This window comes from Saccopteryx bilineata, chromosome 3 (genome assembly GCF_036850765.1).
Source record: "Saccopteryx bilineata isolate mSacBil1 chromosome 3, mSacBil1_pri_phased_curated, whole genome shotgun sequence".
Classification (NCBI taxonomy): Eukaryota; Metazoa; Chordata; class Mammalia; order Chiroptera; family Emballonuridae; genus Saccopteryx; species Saccopteryx bilineata.
In genome coordinates, this window is record NC_089492.1 from 58,978,156 (window position 1) to 59,006,013 (window position 27,858).

General features: G+C 40.1%; 1 protein-coding gene across 1 annotated transcript in view; it reads left to right on the plus strand.

The window, feature by feature from the left end:
• The window catches only part of RAB2A (RAB2A, member RAS oncogene family), a 92,717-nt gene that overhangs the window by 13,099 nt on the left and 51,760 nt on the right, over positions 1 to 27,858 (plus strand). The window contains exon 2 of the mRNA XM_066266182.1: positions 22,888 to 22,959. Coding sequence (XP_066122279.1) covers positions 22,888 to 22,959 — 72 coding nt within the window. The remainder of the gene's footprint in view (positions 1 to 22,887; positions 22,960 to 27,858) is intronic.

Genomic DNA, 27,858 nt, shown 5'->3' on the forward strand with positions numbered 1-27,858 from the left:
TTGTCTTTTACCAGCGCAATTTAATTATAGATAAATTTGAATTTATTTTTATCAGGTACCACCTTGGTTCAGTCACATGGTGAGGGACCAAGGCATAGATCCTAGGTACCACCCATTTGCCCTGGGCTTGTGGATGAGTTAGGCAGATAGCAATATGATGGTTATGTTTCCCAAGCATGTAGAGTTTCACTTGTTTCATTTAGGACACTGTAGGAAGAGTAATGGAAAGAGGATATCTTCCACTACTTGCAAATTAACAATTATTTTAAACCCCCGAGTTTTCTGTTATAGAATGTGTATTGTACCTGCCTAGTGCACCGTATAGGGTTGTTCAATGCCATAGGTTAACTTCTTTCTGGTTATTTTGGTACAACACTCTTGAAATTTTTCCCAAGAAACTAGTATTTTTAATTAGAATATCTTTTTTTTTTTTAAGAGGGAGAGAGAGAGAAAAATATCTATTTGTTGTTTCACATATTTATGCATTCACTAGTTGATGCTTGTATATGCCCTGACTGGGGATCAAACTGTGAACTTGGTGGATGGGAGGACACTTGAGACAACTGAGCTAATGGCCCAGGGCCTGTAATTAGAATGTCTCAATTAGCATGGTGGATCCCTCTGCTTACTTGTTTCCATGATAAAGTTCAAAATGCTTCAGTTTGTTTTCTCATCTAGAAAAAGGCAGTAATGATACCTGGCTTATCTACTTCAGAGGATGTTTGTGAGTTTGAAGTAAACAATGTTTATGGGTGCCTTCTAAGCTGCAAAGTGCTTTATTAATAGTAATATCTTAAGAGTTAATTTTTTTAGTCTGTTGAGCCTCTTAAAATTAAATTACTGGGGTGGGGAAGATCTTGCCTATATAAAAGGTAGTCATTACGCTGACTTCAAACTGTAATTACTTGAGTTGAAGGAAACAAGATCACATTGTTAGTCTGCAAAATGGCAGTTCTTTCATCTTGAAATTCTCTCCGGTTCATAAGAAAAAAGTCGTTTTTCTATTTCACATGTCCTCATGGTCCATTGAGGTTGAGAAGGGTATCAAGGAGGAAGTGCTCATTTTCATTAGTCTTCAGCAATGAGATGGTAAGGCCAATATGGAGTTGTTTTATCCCAATTGCTTCCACATCCACTCTTGGTACCTTGTGATATGTCCTGAATGATTTCTCTCAATTGTAAAGACCTTTGGGCAGAGACAGTTTTTAGACTACAGACTTCTTCAGTATAAATGAATCTGTTGATCAAAGATTATCTTATCTCCTTAGACAAAGTATTTTTAGTTCGGTTTTAAACATTTCAAAGAGCAAATTAAAAGGGCAGGTTTCACATTAGTTGTAGCTGGAAACTAAACTGAAGAGGATTGGACACTAAAAATAGCATATTAGTTGGTTGTATATCTAGGACAGGGGTCAGGAACCTATGTCTCGCGAGCCAGATGTGGCTCTTTTGATGGCTGCATCTGGCTCGCAGACAAATCTTTAATAAAATAAATAATAACATTAAAAATATAAAACATTCTCATGTATTATAATCTGTTCATTTCCTACCACTCATGTTCATGGTTGTGGGTGGCTGGAGCCAATCACAGCTGCCCTCCGGGACAACACCAAATTTTTATTGGATAATGCCTAACGTACACAGGTCATTGTATGGCTCTCATGGAATTACATTTTAAAATATATGGCATTCGCCCTGGCCAGTTGGCTCAGTGGTAGAGCGTCAGCTTGGCATGCAGGAGTCCCAGGTTTGATTCCCGGCCAGGGCACACAGGAGAAGCGCCCATCTGCTTCTCCACCCCTCCCCCTCTCCTTCCTCTCTGTCTCTCTCTTCCCCTCCCACAGCCAAGGCTCCATTGGAGCAAAATTTGCCCGGGCGCTGAGGATGGCTCTGTGGCCTCTGCCTCAGGCACTAGAATGGCTCTGATTGCGGCAGAGCAACGCTCCAAGATGGGCAGAGCATTGCCCCCTGGTGGGCGTGCCGGGTGGATCCTGGTCGGGCGCATGTGGGAGTCTGTCTGACTGCCTCCCCATTTCCAGCTTTGGAAAAATAAAAAAAAAATTTTAAAAATGTGGCATTCATGGCTCTCTCAGCCAAAAAGGTTCCCGACCCCTGATCTAGGGCATTGGTTCTTAACTTTAGTGCACATCAGAATCAATTGCAAAGCTTGGTAAAACACAGATTGCAGGGCCTCTACCCCAAAGTTTCTGATTCAGTAAGTCTGGGATGGAGCTGATAATTTGCATTCTAACCAGTTTCCAGTAATGCTGATGCTTCTGGTCTGAAGACTACCCTTTGAAAATCAATGTTTTAGGGAAACCATATAGTTTATATCTTGCGAACTGATCCATACTTTTTCAGAACTGCAACCTACCCCTTACAAATCAGGAGATAGAGTCATCCTAATTTTACCTAATGGAAAAATCTTTTTACAAAGAGGTTTATGTAATAGAATTTTCACCTGGTAGATGACTGATAATACCCAACTTGTATTTATTTTATTATGTTAAATCACCAACAGATGATTCAATCAGATTTCCTCCTTGATTCTTGTCCTTGCAAAATGTTAAGAGAGAATAGAAGTATTCTAGATTCTTTAAGCTGATTTATTTTGCTGTGAATACTAGCAGAATTGTAGATGATTTCTTTCATTGGATGTGTGGTTGGATTAGATACTAGAAAGTAATTTTCAAGTTTGTTTTTACAGTAATATGTTGCAACCCAGTGCTCAAATATATGTGTAAGCTTTAAAAGATATATGTATATAGCTTTAAAACATAAGTTTCCAAACAGTACTATCTCCTAACATTTGTGTAGTGAATAGTCTAATATTTACTCTTTTATACTAGTCATTTAAAAATTATATATTGAATTTACTGGGGTGACATTGGTTAATTAAATTATACAGGTTTCAAGTGCACAGTTCTACAATATAGCATCTGTGTATTGCATTGTGTGTTTTACCACCCCAAGTCAGGTCTCACTCCATCACCATCTGTCCCTCTGTTCTAGTCTTTTATTTTATTTAGAGTTAGAGAGAAGGACAGATAGGGACAGACAGGAAGGGAGAGAGATGAGAAGCATCAATTCTTCATGGCACCACCTTAGTTGTTCATTGATTGCTTTCTCATATGTGCCTTGACTGGGGGGCTACAGCAGAATGCGTGTCCTTGGGCTCAAACCAGTGTCCTTGGACTCAAGCTAGCAACCATGGGATCATGTCTAGAATCCCCCACTCAAGCCAGCGACCTTGGGGTTTCAAACCTGTGTCCTCCACGTCACAGTCCAAGGCTCTGTACACTGCACCACCACCTGGTCAGGCTTGTCATTTTTTTTATTTTTTTTTATTTTTTTCTTTTTCATTTTTCTGAAGCTGGAAACAGGGAGAGACAGTCAGACAGACTCCCGCATGCGCCCGACCGGGATCCACCCGGCACACCCACCATGGGGGACGCTCTGCCCACCAGGGGGCGATGCTCTGCCCATCCTGGGCGTCGCCATGTTGCGACCAGAGCCACTCTAGCGCCTGGGGCAGAGGCCACAGAGCCATCCCCAGCGCCCGGGCCATCCTTGCTCCAATGGAGCCTTGGCTGCGGGAGGGGAAGAGAGAGACAGAGAGGAAAGTGCGGCGGAGGGGTGGAGAAGCAAATGGGCGCTTCTCCTGTGTGCCCTGGCCGGGAATCGAACCCAGGTCCTCCGCACGCTAGGCCGACGCTCTACCGCCGAGCCACCCGGCCAGGGCAGGCTTGTCATTTTTTAATGCTAGTTGTGATCGCCTAAATTTATTTCATGACCTAACTGGTATAGCCTACTGTTTAAAAATCACTGCACAGAGAATCTGTGTGATTCCAACAAACTGTGACATTCTAAGATTCTGAAAGGTAGTTATATTTAGTTTTCTTTACTCTGATTCTTCTCAAACACTCTAGTCATTCTCTATCATTACAACCAACTAATGGGGGAAGGTCTTAGAAGTTGAGAGAAAAGAAAATGATGCTATATTTATGACATTCTGCTGACTTGCTATTAGTTTAATAGTCTGTCATTTATTCCCTATGAAAATTAGCATATGCTCCATTTTATTTTCTAATTTTTAAAAATTTAAATTGCATCTAGCTTGTAACTGAAAACTTTGCACTAAAATAAGACAAACTAGGCTTTTATTAATAAAATCTAAACTCAGCTTGTATTCAAAATTTAAAAATAATAAAAGTATAATGTGATAAATGCTTAATAAAGTGTGTATAGATACTCTGACCTTAGCATGGGATAAAGTGTCAGCCTGCCTTTAGGCATTAGGGAATGAAAAAGAAGAAGATATAATATCTCATTTATTCTCCACATACTAACTCTTATATTTCTTATAAAAGCCTTATGAATAAGGTGGTTGGTATTGATTACCTTTATACAAATAAGCTAACAAAGCCTAGCGACCTGAAATAATTTTTTCTACCAGTGTCATAGACAGGATCCAAATTTGATCCAGTATATTCGTTATCTGTTAAGTTTGTACTGATGTACTGCCCCTGGTCGGGTAGCTCAGTAGGTTAGAATGTCATCCCAATATGTCAGGGTTGTGGGTTCCATCTCCAGTCAGGGCACATACAGGAATCAACCAATGAATGCGTGGAACAATAAATTGATGTTTCTCTCCCTCCTCCTTCCTCTCTAAAATTAATAAATATATTAAATAAATAAATGGGTGATGTACTTTGAAATGTAGAAAGCTACAATAGCAAAAGTTTACCAGATGTAAAACAGGATGAGATACTACTATAATGGATTTTTAAAGTGAATTATAATGTTCTACTTCTTAAGGGGTTTATAGTCTAGCAGTGCTGGTAGAATGTGATAAGAGCTCTGATTGAGGTACTTGAAAAAGCTTAAAAATGGTAAATGATCAAAATGTAAAAATTTGTGTGCCCATCTGAGTATTTGTCAGTTATTGCACATCTGCTGAGTGCCACACCTTGTTACCTTTCTCAGTATGAATCATCCAGATTAATTGTAGACTGTATCAGACAGTTACTTGAAATAAGGATGGAAAGATAAATTCATTAAACATTTTGGACCTAGGCAAGTACTAGATTATGACAAGGTAGAACTTTGTTCTGTAGACAGTAGAAAACATTGATGTTTTTAAAGGAAAGAGTACAGAACTAGAGTTAAAATTAAATTAGAAGATATATATATATATCATATCATATATATATGGTCTACCGGAAAGTTCCGTCTGTTTTTGGAATAAAACAAAATACAAATTTTTCTTACCGTCAATAAACTTTATTAAATAATATATTTCCACACCAATCTTATCTTCCGAATATGGTCCGAAATGGTTTGCTGAGCTGAATTAAGCCTTTCTGCGATCTCCAATGTTGTCAGAAAAGGATCTTGCTCCAACATGGTCTTAACAACATCGTCATCCATCAAAGATGGTCGCCCAGAATGTGGCTTATCAGAAAGGTCGAAATCACCTGTTTCGAATTTTTTGAACCATCTTCTGCATGTCCTGTCAGAAACTGTACCTTCACTAAACACTTTCAATAAATTTCTATATGCTTCTGTAGCATTTCTTCCTTGTTGAAATTCGTATACAATACAGTGGCATAAATGAACTTGATATCAGTAGCCATGGGAAAATTATCGCTTCACACATAAGACTAACATGAATCAACTTGTAGTTAGTTTGCTACATCAGTATGTATACATTAAGTGATAAAAATAGAGAGGCACACATGTGCCAAATAAATGTGCTTATGTGTTGAAACATGATAGAAACGGACAGAACTTTCCAGTAGACATATATATGTTCATATTGTTGTACAGTCTCAGAGACATCCTAGATGTTAAATGTAATCCTTTCCTTCTATTTTCATTTCTCATGCATCCCTAGTGCAGTTATATGTAAGATGGATTAGAAAGCTGGGATGTAGTTAGATGGTTATTACAGTGGTCCAGATAGGAGGTAAAAAGGGGCCTTATCTAAGGTAATGGTAGTAAAGGTGAAGAGGAAGTTACTGGTGAAAGCTCAAAGTAACAGGGTTTAGGGAAGGATGTTGTAGGGAGTGAAAAAATCAGAGACAAAGGTAGTTTTCGGGCACTTTGCAGTTCAGAAGACTGCATGCTTCAACTACAGGCTCTTTCATTTTTTAATATGAAAGCAATGAATTTTTAATATAAAAGTAAAGAATGCCAACGTTAAAACACTAGAATGGCTGAATATGGGATATGGGGGGAGGGTGACAGATGACATCATACAAAGAGAAACAGTTCAGGGGAAGCACAGAAGTTAAAACTTTGATAAGATCCACTCCCGGCCCGGTTGGCTCAGTGGTAGAGCGTCGGCCTGGTGTGCAGGAGTCCCAGGTTCGATTCTTGGCCGGGGCACACAGGAGAAGCACCCATCTGCTTCTCCACCCCTCCCCCTCTCCTTCCTCTCTGTCTCTCTTCCCCTCTCGCAGCCGAGGCTCCATTGGAGCAAAGTTGACCCGGGTGCTGAGGATGGCTCTATGGCCTCTGCCTCAGGCACTAGAATGGCTCTGGTTGCAACAGAGCGACACCCCAGATGGGCAGAGCATTGCCCCCTGGTGGGCATGCCGGATGGATCCCGGTCGGGCGCATGTGGGGAGTCTATCTGACTGCCTCCCCGTTTTCAGCTTCAGAAAAATACAAAAAAAAAAAAAATCCACTCCCCAAAATAGTGGGCTACACATAGTGACTTCTTTCCAAAGAGTATATTGTGGAGCGGGATGGGGAAGAAGAGTTATTTTGCATTGGAGAAACCTGGCAAGGTACCTCAGCCAGGAATCAAGGTTAGCAGCAGTAATTGGTCATGTTGATAGTAGGTGTCCTTGTTTTGTTTTGATGTGATGAAAATTATACTTTCTGTAATCTTCCTCCCAAATATCCATAACTTCAGTGAATCATGGGGTGGGGGGTGGGGAATCAGACAAATCCCAATTAAGGGACATTGTGCAGTATGCCTGACCAGTACTCCTGAAAACTGTCGAAGTCATCAAAAACAAGGAAAGTGCCTGACCAGGCGGTGGCGCAGTGGATAGAGCATCAGACTGGGATGCCGAGGACCCAGGTTCGAGACCCCAAGGTCACCAGCTTGAACGTGGGCTCATCTGGTTTGAGCAAAAAGCTCACCAGCTTGGACCCAAGGTCGCTGGCTCGAGCAAGGGGTTACTCGGTCTGCTGAAGGCCCTCAGTCAGGGCACATATGAGAAAGCAATCAATGAACAACTAAGGTGTCGCACCGCGCAACAGAAAACTAATGATTGATGCTTCTCATCTCTCCGTTCCTGTCTGTCTGTTCCTGTCTGTCCCTCTCTCTGACTCTCTCTCTGTCTCTGTAAAAAAAAAACAACAAGGAAAGTGAAAAACTCACAGCCAAGAGAAGCCTAAGAACTCAGGACAACCAAATGCAGTGTGGTATTTTGGGTAGGACCATGGATAGAAAAAGGGCATTAGGCAAAAATGTAGTGGGGAAAAAAAATCAAAACTTTGGGGAAGTAAAAGTAAAGTGGCTTCATAAAGAAAGCAGAATAGGGGATAAAGTACTCAAGGCTTCTACACTCACTATTTTGTTCCCATAGCTGCTCAGTAAATAGTGGCTAAGTAAATACTGTGATTGAAACTCTTCCTAAGTCTGTTTTTAAAATAATTTTACCCTTCAGTAAGGCTTGACTTCTTTCTTTTTTTTTTTTTTCTGAAGCTGGAAACAGGGAGAGACAGTCAGACAGACTCCTGCATGCGCCCGACCGGGATCCACCCGGCACGCCCACCAGGGGCGACTCTGCCCACCAGGGGGCAATGCTCTGCCCATCCTGGGCATCGCCATATTGCGACCAGAGCCACTCTAGCGCCTGAGGCAGAGGCCACAGAGCCATCCCCAGCGCCCGGGCCATATTTGCTCCAATGGAGCCTTGGCTGCGGGAGGGGAAGAGAGAGACAGAGAGGAAGGCGCGGCGGAGGGGTGGAGAAGCAAATGGGCGCTTCTCCTGTGTGCCCTGGCCGGGAATCGAACCTGGGTCCTCCGCACGCTAGGCCGACGCTCTACCGCTGAGCCAACCGGCCAGGGCCAAGGCTTGACTTCTTTATCTGTTGTTTCCTAGAATCCATGGCACACCCAGCATGGATGAGATCATCTTTTCTTCCTCCTTCAACATTTACAGTAGAGGATATTGTTTTTTCCCCCCTGAAAACATACAGTTATATTATAACACATAGCCAAAAAGTCTCCATATAACTCACTGTGCAGAGGTAGATGTGTATTATAGAAGCTTCCTAGCGGTTATGGCACTTCGTTTTCTGTTCTTTTTATTTTTAGAGAGAGAGAGAGGTGGATAGGAAGAGAGAGATGAAAAGTGTCAGCTCGTAGTTGAGGCACTTTAGTTGTTCAGTGATTGCTTAAACGTGTCAAAACCAGGGGGCTCCAGCCAAGCCAGCGACCCACGCTAAAGCTGGTGAGGTGGCACCCAAGCTGGCAATCCCACGCTCAAGCTGGCAACCTCAAGGTTTCAAACCTGGGTCCTTAGCATCCCAGGTTGATGCTCTATCCACTGCACCACCACCCTCTGATCAGGTGGCAGTTTAGTTTTAAAGTAGCTGTTAGCTAAGTGGACAAAGGTGACTCCCATCTTGGGGATGATGCTCAAAACAAGCAAGCTATCCTCCGCACCTGGGCAGTGCTTGAACCAGTTGAGCTACTGGCTGCGAGAGGGGAAGAGAGAAAGAAGGGGGACAGGGACGGGAAGAGAAGCTGATGGTTGCTTCTCTTCTGTGCCCTTACCAGGAATTGAACCCAGGACGTCTGCATGCCAGGCTGACACTCTATCCACTGAGTCAACTAACTGGCCAGGGCCTCAGCTCACAATCTTATGGGAGCTTTCTTATAGGTAACTGACTGCATTTCTCTTGCTGCTTTTAAGATTCTCTCTTTGTCTTTAACCTTTTGCATTTAATTTTTTTTATTTTTTAACCTTTTCATTTTAATTATGTGCCTCTTTAGGACTCTGCTATTTCCGGACTTGTATGTCTATTTCCTTAACCAAGTTAGGGAAGCTTTCTGTCATTATTTTCTCAAATAGGTTTTCAAGTTCTTGCTCTCACTCTTCTCCTTGCAGCACCCTCCTGATAGGAACCTTGGTTGGCTTGAAGTTGCCCCAGGCTCCTTACACTGTTCTCATTTTTTTTTTATTCTTTTTTCTTTCTGCTCTTCTGATTGGGTGTATTTTGTTGTTTATATTCCAAGTCACTGATTAGATTCTCAGCTCTATCTACTCCACTGTTGATACGTTGTAAGTTATTCTTCATTTCAATTAGTGTATCCTTCATTTCTGACTGGCCCTTTTTTATGCTGTGTTTAAGTTCTCATTAAGTTCATTGAGTATTCTTATAACCAGAGTTTGGAACTCTGCATCTAGTGAGTTGCTTGTCTCCATTTTGCTTAGTTGTTTTTCTGAAGTTTTGTTCTGTTATTTCATTGGGACATATTTTTTTGTCTCCTATTTTGGCAGCCTCCTTGGTTGTTTTTATGTATTAAGTAGAGTTCTATGTCTCCTGGGCTTGATAGCATGGCCTTAGTAGTCAGTGTCGGATCCAGTGGCACAGCCTCCCTGTTCACTGAGCTGGGCACTCCAGGTGTGCCTCTTGTGTGGGTTGTGTACACCCTCCTGTTGTAGTTGATCCTTGATTGCTGTTGGCACCTCAGGAGGAGGGACTTGCCCCAAGGCCAATCAGCTGTAAGGACTGGCAGTAGCCACTGACCACTGATCTCTGACCACTATGGAGGATCAGCAGGGCTTTGATACCTGCTGAGTGTGCCCCTTGAGTGTATAGCTTGTGGAGGTGTTTGGGTGGTGGTGCTTTCATGTGGTCTGAAGCTGTCCACTGGGTACACTGGCTCTGGGGCCTCACAAGAGGTGTGGGCCAAAGTCCTCACTGCCTGTGTTCTGCTTGAGGCTACCCGGCAAGAACTGCAGAGAAATCTGCAGGTGGCTGCTGCTTGAGCTGGGCTTGGAGTTTCTTAGTGAGGCCAAGCTATGAACCAAGGATGGCTGCTGCTAGTGCTAGGGCTGGGGCCACTTAGCAAGAGGTACTGGGCTCTCTGAGGCCAGATGCTGCTTGCTTGAAATATTAGGAAAATGTGAAGCTTGAGCCAAGACAAGCCATTTGTACAGAAAAGCCACTGGAAACAGCTTGGATGGGCCTGAAGATTGGGTTGGGTGGGGCCTTGGAATCACCAGGGTGGGACAAATAATATAAGCCAGGTTATTGGAGTCTCAGATATGGCGCCTGCCTGCTAGCTCTGTAGGGTTGGGGTTCAGCCAAGAAACAGTGGCCTCTGCCAGCCCTTCTGTCTGGGAGAAAGCTGTCCCCAGCTTTTACCTTGATGCTGGACAGTTTAGTTCCTCCCCTTATGTATGTCTTTGGTGCCTTTTAAGCTGCTGCTCCCACACTGGAGCTCAAAGAGAAGGAGTCCAAGTTAGTTCTTATGTGGGCCCTTTAGGAGGAACTGTGTAAGACTCCATCCAGCAGCCCTCTGTTTCCCTCAGCCTCAATCCTCACTGTTTTTTACAGCCAGAAGTTATTGGGATATCTCTTCCTTGCACTGGGCTATCTGGTGTGAGGCTGGGAGACTTGCTCCTCAGGGGGTGACCTGAGGAGCTGAATATTCTGTTTTTATCTGCCACATGTGGGTATGGGACCAGCCCAATCAGCATCTGTGCCCCCCTACAAGTCTCAGTGTGGCTTCTTTAATATCCTCAGTTGTAGGACTTCTGTTCCATTTGATTTCAGGTGGTTCTGAATGGTGGTTGTTCTATAGTTGTAATTTTGATGTGATAATAGGAAGAGGTGAGTACTGTGTTTACCTATGCTGTCATCTTGATTTACTTGTCTTTTTAAAGATACCTATATATTTTAAATCATTTTTTATTTTTTAATTACAGTTGGCGCTTTTTTGTATTTTAATTAAAACTCTTATGATTTAAAAATAGAGTAATCACCAATTTTTAAAAATTATCATGAAATTGGTGGAAGTCAGTTTAAAATTAGGAAAATAAACTTCGGTCAAATACCTAGCACACATGCTAGTTTTCTTGTGGAGAAAAACCTATCATTGACTAAAAGTCACTAAGGGACTTATTAATTAGATTCTTGGGCCCATCCAAAGACATACTAAATTGGAATCTCTGGGGTGGGGCTTTAAGAATATGCATTTTAAAAATATTTTATTGATTATTTCAAAGCAAGAGAAAGGGAGAGAGAGACAGAGACAGACAGGAACACTGATTTGTTCCTATGTGTGCCCTGACCAGGGATTGAACCAGCAACCCTGTGTATCGGGACAGTGCTCCAACCAACCAAGCAATCTGGCCAGGGCAGGAATCTGCATTTTTAACAAGTGTTATTTATAATTGTTTGGCATTGATGTGGTATTTAGGTACACATTTCTCACCACAGCACTAGGTCCTACTGAAGACAATGACTTGGACCCTGAGTAAAGGAAGAATGTAAGGTGAGTTCATGGTATGAACTCTTAACAGCAGCAATATTAAGTGTAATAATTTGTATTAATTAAAGAGTGGTTGAATAGCCAAAGCAATCTTAAGAAAGAACAACAAAGCTGGAGATATTACAAAGCTAATAGTTAATCCAAACAGTATGGGATTAGCATAAAAAATAGAAACATGGATAAATGGAACAGAATAGAGAGCCAAAAATTAACCCATGCATGCCTGTATGATCAATTAATCATGACATAGGAGCCAAGCATATACAGTGGAGAAAGGACAGTATCTATAGTAAATAGTGTTTAGAAAACTGGGCAACTACATGCAAAAGAATGAAACTGATATCATAAAAGTCCTAAAAGAAAACATACATGGTAAGTTCCTTGAGGTCAGTCTTGGCAATGATTTTTTTTGTATGTGACAACAAAAGCAAAAATAAACAAGTAGTAGTTCATCAAACTAAAGTGCCTCTACAAAGCAAAGGAAACAGAGAGACCAGTGGTTTGTTCAAGGATAGGCAACTCGTGTTTTCAACCACTGATACACAATGCTGACACTTCATTCAGAATCTTGGTAACTGATTTGGGGATATTTTGATAAAGATAGAAAACTTGTAATGAGTAAAACATGATTTGAGAGTGGGAGCTACTTCACATAGAATGGTTAGAGAGGTGCCAGGTGGTGGTAGGAACCCAGCCATGATAGTGTCTACAGGGAGAGAGCGAAGAGGATGTGTGAAGGCCTTGCAGGTTCCAGTGGTAGGAGATGGATTTGGCGAGGCCATGTTTGTTTTTTCTGTTTCTGTTTAATTCTGTGATTATAAAACATGTACTTTTATAAAACAAACATATCTTTTTATGCTAGTTTCTCTCTTCATATAGCTTTAAATACTATCTTCATGCTGACAACTCTTAATTTATGTCTCCAGGCTAAACATCTTTCCTGAAGTCTAGATTCATATATCCATTTGCTTACTCAACTTTACCACTTGAGTGTCTAATAAACATCTGAACTCAAAATAAGCCAAACTGGAACTAATGATCTTTCCCTATCTACGTACAGTTTTCCCCATCTCATTGATTCCTCCATTTGATTGGGCAAAAATATTGGAGCCATAATTAACATACTTCTCTCAAAACCCACATCAACACTATCAACAAATTCTTTTGGCTCTGCTTCAGAATGTATACAGAATTCAGTCACTTCAAACTGCCTCCATTGTGACTGCTCTGGTCCAAGATACCATTTCTTGCTTCATTGAGAAAGCCTCCTTAACCAATTTTTTTACTTTCTCTCTCATCTGCTTCTATTTACAGGGTATTCTTATTGTAACAGCCAGAGTAATGTTAGGATTTAAGTCAAGTTATGTTACTCTGTGCTCAAAACCCTCCATCTAGTGAATGAGTCTTCCAGGTTATCACACATAAACTTAGTCCTGCAGTGTCTGTTCCCAGGGTTATGACCCTTCCCTGCCTCTTAATTTTTAGCCACTTTGGCCTTACTGCATTTTCTCCAGCACATGTCACCTTACAGCTTTTTTCCTCTAGCTGTTTCCTCGGCCTACAGTGCTCTTCTCTCAGTAATCCATCTGCCTATATCCTCACCTCCTCTATAGTCTTGACCCAAATCTCCCTTTTCATAGAGAACCAAGTTTAAATACTACATCCTTTAATACACACCCGGCAACTAATTTAGCCCCTCTCTCTTCTCTCTTTCTGTATATACACATACATATAAATGCACACATACATGTTTTTTAAAAGTTTTGTTTATTGGGCCCTGGCCGGTTGGCTCAGTGGTAGAGCATCGGCCTGGCGTGCGGGAGTCCTGGGTTCAATTCCCGGCCAGGACACACAGGAGAAGCAATCATCTGCTTCTCCACACCTCCCCCTCTCCTTCCTCTCTGTCTCTCTCTTCCCCTCCCGCAGCCAAGGCTCCATTGGAGCAAAGATGGCCCAGGCGCTGAGGATGGCTCCATGGCCTCTGCCTCAGGCGCTAGACTGGCTCTGGTCGCAACAGAGCGACACCCCAGATGGGCAGAGCATCGCCCCCTGGTGGGCGTGCCGGGTGGATCCCGGTCGGGTGCATGCAGGAGTCTGTCTGACTGCCTCCCCTTTTTCAACTTCAGAAAAATACAAAAAAAAAAGTTTTGTTATTGTCTCTTTCTCCTCCCTTCACAAGGAAAGGGGACCTTTGTCTTTATTGTTTGCTGATATATTCTAATTGCTAAGTCTTAGAACGTAGTAGACACTTGATATTTCTAGAAAGATTGACATTTGGCAAGTATTGGAGATACATGTGGTTACACTGAAAATGAATAAAACTTGGGTCCTCTGCTTTTAGGAAGCTTAAAAAGTGTAAACAGATGTAGTAAAAAGTGACAGTAGTATTAACAGTATTAACGTTTGTTGAATTCTTTATTGAATTTAACTAGGAACCCAGCACTGTTTTAAGCGCTTAATACATTAACTCATTTAATACTCCAATAAACCTGTGAGATAGGTATTATAGATTAGGAAACTGGGGCATTGAAAGGATAAATAATGTGAGGTTTTATCAGTAGTGCAAAGTTGGGATTAGAACCCAAAGAGTGGGCTTTAGAGTTATAAATCTGCTATAATGTTCTTAGAACTAAGTGAGTTGACATATATAAAAACACTTAGAACAGTGTTTTGAACAAGAGAAAAGAAAGTCTGTGTAAGTTTTATCTGTTTTCAGAAATCATAATTTTTAATGTTTTAGAGTTATTGAGAATATAGTCATCATGATATGAAAATATTCATTGGTCACTTAAAAGACTATTTCTCATTCAATTATCTTTTCTTAATGTCTCCCTCCAGGAAAATCAACATATTTGACTATCTTCTCTGTGAAAATAAAGGATGTGAGTCAGTTACAAAAATATATATAGACAAAATTGTAGGATTTCATCAGTTCTGTGAAAATGTTGGAGCACTACTTGAATTCCATTATAGTGCCATTGATGAATGGGGGTCTGATATTTAGACTAATAAACAGCTAAAGAAGAGGAAAGATACAAAAGATGCTTTTAAAGAATTATTTGAGGCCCTGGCCATTTGGCTCAGTGATAGAGCCTCGCCCAGTGTGTAGATGTCCCGAGTTTGATATCCAATCAGAGCACACAGAAGAAGCTCCTGTTTCTCCAGCCTTCCCCCTCTCACCTTTCTTCCCCCCCCCCTCTCTCTCTCTCTTTATCCCTACTCTTTCCCCCTCCCTCCCTAATCCTCCCCCTCCTGCAGCCATGGCTTGATTGAAGCACATTTGCTCTAGGTGCTGAGGATGGCTCCATGACATCTGCCTCAGGCACTTAGCAATGGAGCAATGCCCATGATGGGCAGAGCATAGCCCCCTATTGGGCTTGCCAGATGGTTCCTGGTTGGGGCATAGGTAGGAGTTTGTCTTTGCTTCCCCTCCTCTCACTGAATTAAAAAAAAAATTTTTTTTTAAGAAGAACTACTTAAATATCAAACTTTAAGAGAGGCTTATGGGAAAATTGTAAAATCTTAGAGATTTTTATATACTTTTCTTTTTTTAGAGAGAGAGAAGAAGGATCAACTCGTACTTGCTTCATGTTAGTTGTTCATTGATAGCTTCTCATGTGTCTTGACCTGGGGGCTCAAGCCAAGCCATTGACCCCTTGCTCATGCCAGTGACCTTGGGATCATGTTGATGAACCCATGCACAAACCGGCAACCTCGGGGTTTCAATCTGGGACCTCGGCATTCCAGGTCAATTCTCAGTCCACTGTGCTACCACCAGTCAGGCAGCCTTGGAGATAGTTGTCAGTTTTACTTTATACTATATAAATAATGCCCTACAAAGTATGCATATTGCCAAAATCTTTAACTTAATATTGATTTCGTTCTTTGTTCAGGAGTATAGTTATAATTGCAAATTAAATTTTATTGCATCAAATGTATTTAATAATATATTATATTTAGCATCTTTTTTAAATGTTTTTTTATTTCAATTTACATGAAATTTTGGTCCCTGTTTAATGGTTTCATTTTAGAGGCTTATTTTTTCCTCCCCCCAAAATGGGGAAATTATTTAAAGAAAACATCAGATTTGGACATAAGTTTGGTTATTTTTTTGTGCTGAAATCACTATTTTTCTTTACAAACTATTTCACATAATCATAAGTTCCAAGAATTCACTGAAAAATCTAGCCTCAATGTAGAACATTTTTTAAATATGGAAAGCATGACATTTTGGTAAAATATCTTCTTTCTGCATATCTGATCAATGAATGATACAGGTTAGAAATAGTAGAAGTTCTCAGAAGGTCTTTGCATCAGTCTTGTGGGGTTAACTACTTGAGCTGAGAGCATTGCTGTTCCTTAAATCTGTTGAATTAAGCGTGCATTTCACTTGAATATGGAGAGATGTGGCTTATATGTTTTAACCATATAGCGGTCATTATATTTATATATATATATATACACACACACAGTGGTCCCTCATCTATCATGGGGCTTGTTCCAGAACACCCCCCCCCCCCCGTGATAGGCGAAAATCCGCGAAGTAGCAACCTTATATTTATTTTATTTATATATATTTTAAAGCTTTATTTCAGTTTAATATTCTTTTTATATGTTTTAATTAATTTTTATATATTTTTAATATTGTTTTCAATTTTTTAGGCTAGAAAATGCTTATTTTACCACAAAAATAATTAAAATAATAAATATATAAAAATACCTACATACTGCAAAATCCCGCAATATAGCGAAAAATCTGCAGTACAAAATTAGGTACAGTGGTGCCTTGAGATACGAATTTAATTCATTCTGTAACCAAGCTGGTAAGGTAGTCAACTCGTATATCAAACTGCCGATACTGGACCCATGCGCCAACTAGCGGCAGTTTCCCGAATCACGACTCGTATCTCGGAACTTCGCTCGGATCTCAAACAAAAATAGGGACCGAGTCACAGCTCATATCTTAAAAAATTCATATGTTGGTCTGTTTGTATCTCAAGATACCACTGTATATACAATTTAAAAATCTGCACTACAGTGAGACTGTGGAAAGTGAACAGCTATATGGCAAAGGATGGCTGTACCATATTTCCCCGTGTATAAGACATTTTCCAAAAAAATTTGGGGTATAAAAACTGGGTGCGTCTTATACAGTGGTTATAGATTTTTTTTTACTTGCTTTTTCTGCTTTTTTGCACTTGTTTTTGTGCTCATTATTGAAGAAAGTGATTCGTCATCAGACACAGATGAGGACAAGCTAATGGATGGGAGTTTTGACAGTGATGATGAGTTGTATAATTTTGTGATGAATAAAACTTGAGTTCAATAATTTTATGTAATACATTTTTTTTTTCAAATTTCGGACCCCCAAATTAAGGTGCATCTTATACATGGGAGCATCTTATATATGGAGAAATACGGTAATAGAGCACTTAAACAGCTTAATACAGCAATGAAACAAGTGCTCTTAGATTTTAAAACGCAGTAGAAGTCTTAAATATTCAACATAGTATACTTAATCATAAAATAAGGATTGGCCCTTTTTCTGGAAGTACAAGTGTGTTCAAAAAAAGAACTTACCACTTGGTGGCATTGTTTTTGCTATATTCCAACACAAGAATATGATCATACTCTTAAGTTGAAAGGAAAAATCCTCTGTGGTATTTTACATCATATTACTGTGCTTTGTGGCATGCTGGATCCATTGCTTTTCATTTAGATTTAAATAGGAGATTACTTGTTAACTTAAAATTCATTCATAGTAAAAAGAAAATCTTAAAATTTTTAAATTCTAGTGATATAAATTATCATAACTAAATGATAGAGTTAGGGCCCTGGCCAGTTGGCTCAGCGGTAGAGCGTCGGCCTGGCGTGCAGGAGTCCCGGGTTCGATTCCCGGCCAGGGCACACAGGAGAAGCGCCCATCTGCTTCTCCACCCCTCCCCCTCTCCTTCCTCTCTGTCTCTCTCTTCCCCTCCCGCAGCAGAGGCTCCATTGGAGCAAAGATGGTCCGGGCGCTGGGGATGGCTCTATGGCCTCTGCCTCAGGCGCTAGAATGGCTCTGATTGCAGCAGAGTGACGCCCCAGAGGGGCAGAACATCGCCCCCTGGTGGGCATGCCGGGTGGATCTCGGTCGGGCGCATGAGGGAGTCTGTCTGACTGCCTCCCCGTTTCCAGCTTCAGAAAAATGAAAAAAAAAAAAAAAAATGATAGAGTTAGAAAGAAGTGTAATGATTATCTGGCTCAAATCTCTGTACATATAGTAAAATTATGTCCAAAAAAGGTTAAATGAATTGTACACAATCCCCTTGGTTATTCCCCTGCAGGCAGCCATCTTCCTGAGGTAGGGAGAAAAAAATCAAAATTAGCTATATGTGCAAAACAATTAAAAAAATTTTTTTAAGAGTTTATTTGAGCCAAACTGATGACAGTGGCCATGAAGCAGGATCTCAGATGCTTTTCTCTCCTTTTTTTCATGATGGCTAACACAATTTTTGTAGTAAGAAAGGAAGGACAAAAAGAGTCTTTATAAAACTTGCGTTGTATCCATTATGTGCTGGAGATACATTCTTGAATGTGGTCTCTATCTTAATGGAGCTCATTTTCTGTTGGGGGTCACATTCTATTGCTGGAGAGCCTATAAAGCATTATGATATAATTGATATACTAAAGGAAGAAGGGAAATTAAGGGTGATTGTGAGTTTCTTGCTGGTGTGGTCCATTGGTAGGCAGTGCTTCAGGTAAGAAAATACTGAAAGAGAAGCTAAGTTCTGAGTTATTGTTTGGTAGGATGGGTGGTGGACGGGAAAATGAAAAGGGATGGCTTAGGTTTTGGAAGTTTTGAGTTTCAGGCCTGAAGGAATTTAAGTGGGACATGTTCAGCAGGCAGTGGAAATAATGAGAGTGAAGTTAAAATGATGACTGGAGAGATGGATGTGACTAAAGTTGAGGCTCTATGACTTGGTTAGATCTCTCAGTTGAAAAGTACCGTAATTAAAGATGGGAATGTGAGGAAAACATCCAATATTGAAGGTTTCATAAAGGAAAAGGAGCAATTGTCACAGAATTAAGAAACCAAGGAGATAGTTACAGCTTGATAAAGCCAAAAGATTATTTTCAAGGAGATTGCAGGCAGATAAACTATAGTTTGTGGCAAAAATAGATCATATTTCTGGATCAGATAAGATGAGGACTGAGAAAGGGCTAATTCAATTTGGCAATTTAGAAAAGCATTGGTGGTTGTGAGTCAGACGCCTCAAGTATTTGGAAACAGATTTATAAGAATTAAAATAGAAGTCAACAAATACTGAATAAGATAAGCTATCTGTAAATATAACTGATTCTAATAAATGGCCGGTAGTAAAATTTAGGAGACTTGGAAAACATGACAATGGCACTTGGATATATTTTCTGCTTTGAGAGATACTTTGATTATCTGAAGAAAGAATGTGGAGTGTTGAAAGTGAAGAACCAAGGAGTAAGCGTTTTCTGTATTTAACGAGGACTTGGTCAGAATAAGTGACATTGGTATTACTAGAGCAATATACAGTGTGTCCATAAAGTCATGGTGTACTTTTGACCAGTCACAGGAAAGCAACAAAAGATGATAGAAATGTGAAATCTGCACCAAATAAAAGGAAAACCCTCCCAGTTTCTGTAGGATGATGTGGCAGCATGTGCGCATGCGTAGATGATGACGTAACACCGTGTATACAGCGGAGCAGCCCACGGCCATGCCAGTCGAGATGTGGACGGTATAGAGGAAAGTTCAGTGTGTTCTGTGGCTTGCTAAATTGGAATCTGTGACCAAAGTGCAACATGAATATCGGCGCGTTTATAATGAAGCGCCTCCACATAGGAATAACATTACTCGGTGGGATAAGCTGTTGAAGGAAACCGGCAGTTTGGTGGAGAAACCCCGTTCTGGTAGGCCATCAGTCAGTGATGAATCTGTAGAGGCTATACGGGATAGCTACCTAAGGAGCCCTAAAAAATCTGTGCGTGAGCCCACATCGAACTGCACTGATGAAACTGGGAGAGTTTTCCTTTTATTTGGTGCAGATTTCACATTTCTATCGTCTTTTGTTGTTTTCCTGTGACTGGTCAAAAGTGCACCATTACTTGACGGACACACTGTATATTCTGTTGTGAGGTAAAAAAGAGTTTTCAGGCTTTTGTATCACCTAAATTACTGTTAGATGATTCTTTAGGTTTCTCAGTAACAAAATCTGTGACTTCTAATTATATTTTTTTTAGACCATATGAGAAACTTTGGGGTGTTAAAAATAAGAAATGAAGAAAAGACACAGAAGAATCTTAAGTACATATTACTAAGTGAAAGAATCCAGACTAAAAAGGCTACATAGTGTATGATTCCAGTTATATGACAATCTGGAAAAGGCAAAACTAAGGAGATGGTGAAGACTTGCTAGGGGTTCGGAGTTATGGAGGGACCAATAGGCAGAGCATAGGGGATTTTTAGGGCAGTGAAACTATGGTATTCTGTATGTTATAATGGTGGCTACATTATATATTTGTCAAAACCTGTAGACTGAACTCTAATGTAAATTATGAACTTTAAATGATGATGTGTCAGTGTAGTTTCATTGATAATAACAAAACAAGTTTTACTATCCTGATGCAGGATGTTGATAGTTAAGGAAAATGTGCTTTTGTCGGGTAGGGGAAATATGGGACTTGCTGCTGTACTTTCTGCTGATTTTGGTTGTGAACTTAAACTGCTCTTAAACATAAAATTTATTTTTTAAAAAGAACTGAAGAATAGCGCTGACCAGTTGGCTCAGTGGATAGAGCATCGGCGCTGTGTATGGATGTCCTGAGTTCAATCCCTGATCAGGGCACACAGGAGAAGTGACCATCTGCTTCTCTCCCCCTTCTTTCTGTCTTTGCCTCTTTCCCTTCTGCAGCCAGTGGCTCAGTTGGTTCGAGCATTGGCCCTGAGCGCTGAGGATAGCTCAGTTGGTCCAAGCATCAGGTTCAGTTGCTAAAAATAGCTCGGCTGATTGAGCATCGGCCCCAGACAGGATTTGCCGGGTAGATACCAGTTGGGGCGCATATGGGAGGCTATCTCCCCTCCTCTCGCTTAAAAAAAAAAAAATCAAGGTATACTAATTTGTAAGCAAATGTGAAAACTTATAAAAAAATTTAAAAATAAGATTTATATCTCAGTGTTTCACCTATTTTGTACTTTCATACTTGCAAAAATATTTTTCCTTTCTATCCTAAACCTGAAAAGCTATTCAAAGTTAGAAATCTGATAAATGGGTTAGTCTTTATGCATTTTGTAATATAAGAGAAATCATGGATAAAAGAAGAAAACTAAGATCAAATGTTTTGAAATTCCATTTTATCTTAAAACAATTTTGAACAAACAATACACTATTTTCTAAAACACAGTTGTCTATATATATGACTTATTTTAAGAATATGTTTATTAAAGCTGGGTACAGTGAAACAGGAAGGGCTTGGGATAGAAGAAGGAACAGGAGAGAAACGAGACGAGGCTGCTTTGGCTCACTGTAAAGTCAGAAAAGGGGCCTCCTTGGAGACAGGTTGAGGAGAGTTAGCCTGGGATGAGCTACTGCTGTCCATTGCTCCCCTGATTACAAATCTTGTGGGGTTCGTTAGAGTTTAGGAGATCCACCTTGTGGGGAAGAGGAGGTGGAAGGGAAAGGTGCAGGAATGCTCCCAGGAGGGAGAATACGCCAATAGGACATTTCTTTGATTTGTTATTGGGCATTTTGTCAATCTTTGTAACATTTGACACGGACCAGTCATTTGACAAAATTAAGTGCCTTATTTCTCCCGTAAGGCAGCAAGTGACAGTATATTCATTGTCCTCTCATGAGTTTATAATCTAGAAGACACTGAACAGCTTAGTTTGAGTGTCACATCCTTAGAAAGACCATCTCCAGCCCTTCAGTCTAAATTAAGTCTCTGCTGTTACTCATCCTAATAAACTTTACTCTCTTCTTTCAAATAGAAGTTATATTAAGGTATTTTAAATTACAGTTCATGTAGATTATTTAGACATTCATCCCGTTTAATTTCTCTACCTATATTTGACTCTTTTTTGTATTTTTCCGAAGTCAGAAGCAGGGAGGCAGTCAGACAAACTCCCACATGTGCCCTACTGGGATCCACCTGGCATGCCTACCAGGGGACAATGCTCTACTCATCTGGGGCATTGCTCTGTTGTGGCTGGAGCCATTCTAGCGTCTGAGGCGGAGGCCATGTAGCCATCCTCAGTGCACCAGCCAACTTTGCTCCAGTGAAGCCTTGGCTGCAGGAGGGGAAGAGAGAGACAGAGAGGAAGGAGAGGGGGAGGGGTGGAGAAGCAGATGGGCGCTTCTCCCGTGTGTCCTGACCGGTAATCGAACCTAGGACTTTCAGATGGTGGGCTGACACTCTACCACTGAGAAAACTGGCCAGGGCCTACCTGTATTTGACTCTTATGGAAGGAAGCATAACAGTTTTTTACACAATTTTGTCTGGTATTTTTTGTTTGTTTTTGCTAATCTTTTCAGTATTATTCCAATGTTAGTACATGTGCTGCCTAAGTGAGCACACACACAATTGTATCTTCAAGTCCCTACTGCAGTGCATAGTTAGCATTTGATAAAGACTTTTTGAGTGAGTGAATGAATGAATGGTGACTGCCTTTAGTGTTTTGTAGAAGTGCATGATGCTCTCTAGTGAGCAGACTAGGTCTAGTGTGAGGATAAGGGCCTGAAAATGAATAGGAAGGTTGTGTTGGTGTTCAATATACATTTCTTGTTAGAGGACAAGTAGGAGTAGGTAGAAAATATACCTTTAATTTAGGAATATGGAAGTTAATTCATAACCTTAATGAGGTGAAATTTGGTGGTAGAGTGAAGGAATGCAATTCAGGTTTCATTAGTTGATCTAAAATGAATTAGAACATACAGCAAGCATTTTTTCCAGAAAAGTAGATCCAGACACTGCTAGCTTATTTATTTGTTTATTTACAGAAAAGAGTATAGACTTCAAAAAGAAGAGATTGTTTTTAAATATTTTTACTACTACACAGAGAGGAAACATAAATGAATACTTAACTGCATGACTCACTGTGGTAGAGGCTACTGGAAGGACTGCTGTTATCTTTTAGCAGTTACTGCCACTTTTATCTTTCAGACTGATATGTTGAATGAATAAGAAAGGATGAAAAGAGGTATTTCTCAAGAAATTAGAGCAATTAGAAATCATGGTAGATTGTTTACAGAGCACTGGAAATCCTAGCTGCCTGTTTTTCATGTGCTTTTGTAAAGTTTCTTAATTTCTGAAGTTTCTGTCTTAATTATTTTTTTTTTAACTTCCAGGTGTTGGTAAATCATGCTTATTGCTACAATTTACAGACAAGAGGTTTCAGCCAGTGCATGACCTTACTATTGGTAAGTTTTATCAAGAGATGAGAAGAATTCAGAAGTTTCGGGTAATGGAAATGGAACATGCTTGGAGGGTTCTATTCATTTAACTAGTATGAGTCAGGAAAATTGGTAAAACTTGATTTTTTGCTGTGCAGAGTTCAGTCTCCATCACTTTTTAAAAATATAAGTATGGTAAAAATAATACCCAATTTTGTAAAGTGAACAGAATGCAGCAAGATATTAATATTCTTTTATTTATTGCTTTTTTAGTGAGAGAGAGAAACATTGACTTGTTCTACTTATTTATGCATTCATTGTTTGATTCTTTTTTTTTTTTTTCTGAAGCTGGAAACAGGGAGAGACAGTCAGACAGACTCCCACATGCGCCCGACCGGGATCCACCCGGCACGCCCACCAGGGGGCCACGCTCTGCCCACCAGGGGGCGATGCTCTGCCCATCCCGGGCGTCGCCATGTTGCGACCAGAGCCACTCTAGCGCCTGGGGCAGAGGCCACAGAGCCATCCCCAGCGCCCGGACCATCTTTGCTCCACTGGAGCCTTGGCTGCGGGAGGGGAAGAGAGAGACAGAGAGGAAAGCGCGGTGGAGGGGTGGAGAAGCAAATGGGCGCCTCTCCTGTGTGCCCTGGCCGGGAATCGAACCCGGGTCCTCCGCACGCTAGGCCGACGCTCTACCGCTGAGCCAACCGGCCAGGGCCCATTGTTTGATTCTTATATCATTCTGACCAGGGACTGAAATCTACATCTTGGTGTCTCAGGACACAGCTCCAACCAACTGAGTTACCCAGCCAGGGCAGTATTTTTTATTATATATATTTAATGATGAAGCAAATGAGAGACAAGATAGCCTAGGGGTAAGAGCTGAGACTTGGGACCAGCTTGCCAGCATTCAAATCAAGGCTCTGCCACTATCTGGGCATGCCAAATTACCACTCCATCAGTTTCTTTATCTGTAAAATGAGAATAATAGCAGTATCAATCTCACAAAGTTATTGTGAACAGTAAATGAGTTAACAATAATGAAGCATTGGAACAGTTCTTGGCAATATGGTACATGCTCTTGGTTTACCTGTAATTACTCATCAAGAAAACTACCATTAAGCATTTTTTAGTTTCCTCAGTTGTGAAGCATAAATGAGACAGTTACTGGTAAGGAGTTGTCAACAAATATTAGCCATTATTATTGGTGGCATTACTCATTAGTATGCCTGCATGGAGAAAAAACAGAACCATGCTAACTAGTGTCATATTAATTTCTTGGACACTGACTTCTAACTTCTGGGCAGTTATGCTTTATTTCCAGTCCATTCATTCCACTTTCTTGTACAACTGTATAATACCTTCTTGTTCTTTAAGCATGCAGCATCTTTTCTATCTTCATTCTCAGATGGTAACTTTGGTTACTATTTCACTCAGGAAATAGAGACAAGTAGAAGAGCATTTTCACAGATTTCTACCCCCACATAGACCCACCTGCCTGCATTGTGCCCGTAAGCTTGCCCTTCTTGCTACTGTGGATGAACTCTTACCTTGTTAGGAAGGCCTGCTCAAGAACACTGCTTTAGCAGTTTTTTCTTTCAGCTGTCATTAATTTTTCCCTTTTTTATGGTTATATTTCATAACTGTTTTCTAGTTTTCAATCCTTTTCTCTCCTTTCAGCAAAACTCTTCTTGACTATATTTTCTATCTCTAATTCTTTTCCATTCATTCTTGAGCCCACTCCAACTAGGGCTCTTCCCTCCATGTACACATGCTCAGCTTCTTACTCAGTGTTTTCTCTTTCAGATATCTAATAGGCATCTCAAATTTAACATGTTCCAAATAGCTCCTGACTTTTTTCCTCCTAGGTTTCATAAGTGTATACATGTACACACACCCATACTCATCCTCTTGCCTAGAATTTTCTTAAGTGTTTTTTGTTTGTTTCTTTGTTTTTGTTTTTTTGAGACTACGTTTATTAAAGCTAGAGACAGTGAAAGAAAGGGAGGGCTTAGGATAGAAGAAACAACAGGAGAGCGCCTAAGCTGGGCTGCTTTGGCTCTCAAAAGACATTATAGAAAAGAAGTGAGCCAAGGTAGGGCTGCTGTTAGCTCAGTGAAATACCAGAGAAAAGGGAGCCTTGGAGAAAGGGTTTGCCCGGGATGAGCTGCTACTGCCTGTTGCTCCCCTGGTTGCAAATCTCATAGGGACCCTTAGAGTTTAGGAGAAAAAAGTAAAGATGCACACCTGAGCGGGAAAAAAGGTGTGGGTGTGGTCCAGAGAGAGCCTACCTCTCCTTAACATTTTATACAAGTGTGTAGATGTAAGTGAACATTGCCTCCCACCATTATAAAGTATCTATATTTTATTCATTGCTGTATCTCCAGGACCTGGTACATATAAGGACTCTATAAATATTTGCTAAAGTAATGACTATGGAGGGAGGAGCTTCATAGAACAGCACTTAACATTACAGTGATTAATGTTATTCAGTTGTGTTGCTTTCAAATAATTCTAATTATAGCCCACTAATTCCCACTACATTTATTTCACTACCTATCTGCTATTGAACAGTTTGACAAACACTGGTCTAGAGGCTGGGCCAATTTTCTTGACAGGGTATGATTGCTATTAAAACATTATAAAAATCCAAAGAAAATTTAATTTCCTATGTAGCTTGCCTTTGGCCTTCTAGCCACCACTGTGAAGAGTTCAGTGTGTGTATCTCCTTCTAGAGTTTTAAATATTTTCATAAACACACACAAAGCTCGTTTGCACTTCTTCCACCAGTGTACTAAAGTACCTTTTTCTTCTTACCCTTACCTCGGCTGTACTTACTGTTTTTTAAAGTTCGTGACTTGGAGAGGGAAAAATGTTAATTTATTTTTCAGTTTTTTTATTTTCTAGCTCACTGAACCTTTTTTCCCCTGTGTTTAAGAGCCACGTTTTTGTTTTCTCTTTCAATTATCTGCTTATATCTTTGTGCCTTCTGCTTGTGGTTTTCTTTGATCAAATCCATTGATGTTTTTCTGTATGGCTTTCAAACCTTACTGAGGAAGGCTCCCTAGTGCAAAAACTACAGACATATTCTTTTAAATATTCTTCTGATACTATAAATTTGCACTCCATCTGGCAGTATGGTCATATAACGTGATTTTCTTTTATCCTTATATAATTTGTGGTCCCACACCATAAGTTAAATAAGCCATTCTTGGCTCTGACTAGTTAACTTAGTTGGTTAAAAGCATCATCTCAAAACAACAAGGTTGCAGGTTTGATCCCCATGTCAGGGCACACATGGGAAGCAACCAAAAAATGCATGACTGAGTGGAACAACAAATTCTTCCCTTCCTCCTCCCCCTTCTCTCCTTTCCTCTCTCTTTTCCTCTCTCTGTCTCTAAAAATCAATAAAATATTAAGCCCCCCCCAGATAGCTCAGTTGGTTGGAGCGTTGTCCTAGAGCACGGAGGTTGCCAGCTCAATTCCCCAATCACATACAGAAGTAGCTCGATTTTCCTGTCTCTGTCTCTCTCCCTCCCGCCATTCTTCCCCCTTGCCTCTCTAAAATAAATAAATAAGCCATTCTTTCTTTTTCCTATTTGAACAATCACCTTTGTCATATGCTAAATCTCTGTATGTAAGCAAGTTTGAGACTTTCAGATCTATTCCGTATATGGGTTTTGTTTTTGTTTTGTATTTTGCTATTTTCTGAGTCAGTATCACATGGTAGTATTTATAGTAACTGTAGTATATATGTGATTGACATTTTTCCTTTTCTAAGTATTCTTGATTGTTCTGTGCATTTGTTCTTCCAGATAAACTTCAGTCTCAGTTTGCCCCAAGTTGCAAAATTTTTAGTGAGACTTAAAATTTGATAAGAATTTTACTAACTTTCTAAGTTACTTTGGAGACAATTTATGTTTTTATTGTGTTGAAATCACTTGTTTACACACAACATGTATTTTCATTTATTCCAAATTTTTAAATGCTCTTCAGTCAAATTTTACAGATTTCTACATACAGGCCTTGTGCTTTTCTTAAATTTGTTTCAGTATTTATATATTGTTTTACTATTTTGAATAGGATTGTATTCCATTATTATTGTTATTAGGTTAACTATTTTGCATGTTGTGTGTAGATGGTTGGGTCTTACCTGGAAGTCATACTTTTTTTTCCTTAGCTAATATTTTTATACCATTTTGTTTTACTGTTATAACTTACGGCCAAAATCTCTCTAGAATACTTTATATATCGAGGGCATTATCTTTTTTCAGTGTAATTTGAATTCCTGTAGTGTTTTACCTTTAAGTATGGTGTTTCTGGTTTATTTTTTATAGAAAATTAGGAAATTATCTTTTTATATATAGTTTCCTCTTTGTTTCTACATTTATGAAAGCCTTTTTCCCAAAGTGTCAGTTTTAAACCTCTGCAGTGTCTAGGTTCGAGAAACAAATCCCTGTGTTCTTAGGCTGATATAAGAAAAGCTCAGCCTGTTTGTGTGGTACCTGGTTCTGCTCTCTGTTTGGGAACCTACCTGGGGGAAGGAGGCACATTCTGCCTCTGGACCTCTGCAGTCACCTGGCTCTGACAAGTGGCCTTTGCTTATAGAGGCTAGCATTATTTGTTTTGTGAATGATGGTTTAAAAATCTTGGTTACAGTATGGAAGAATTATAATAATAGCTGAGACATACTGAACACTTCCTGTGTGCCAATCACTGTTCTATTTTATATGTAATAATTCTTTTAATCTTAAAAAAATATCTTTATCATTAATACCACCTTATACATAGGAAAACTGAGACACAGAAGTGATTTTAATAACCTGCCCAGGTGTCAGTAGATATTGTTGAATGTTCAAAAAGTGGTTACTATGCAAGGATGCAAGTACTTATTATGCAAAGATAAAAATGATATGAAAACAATTA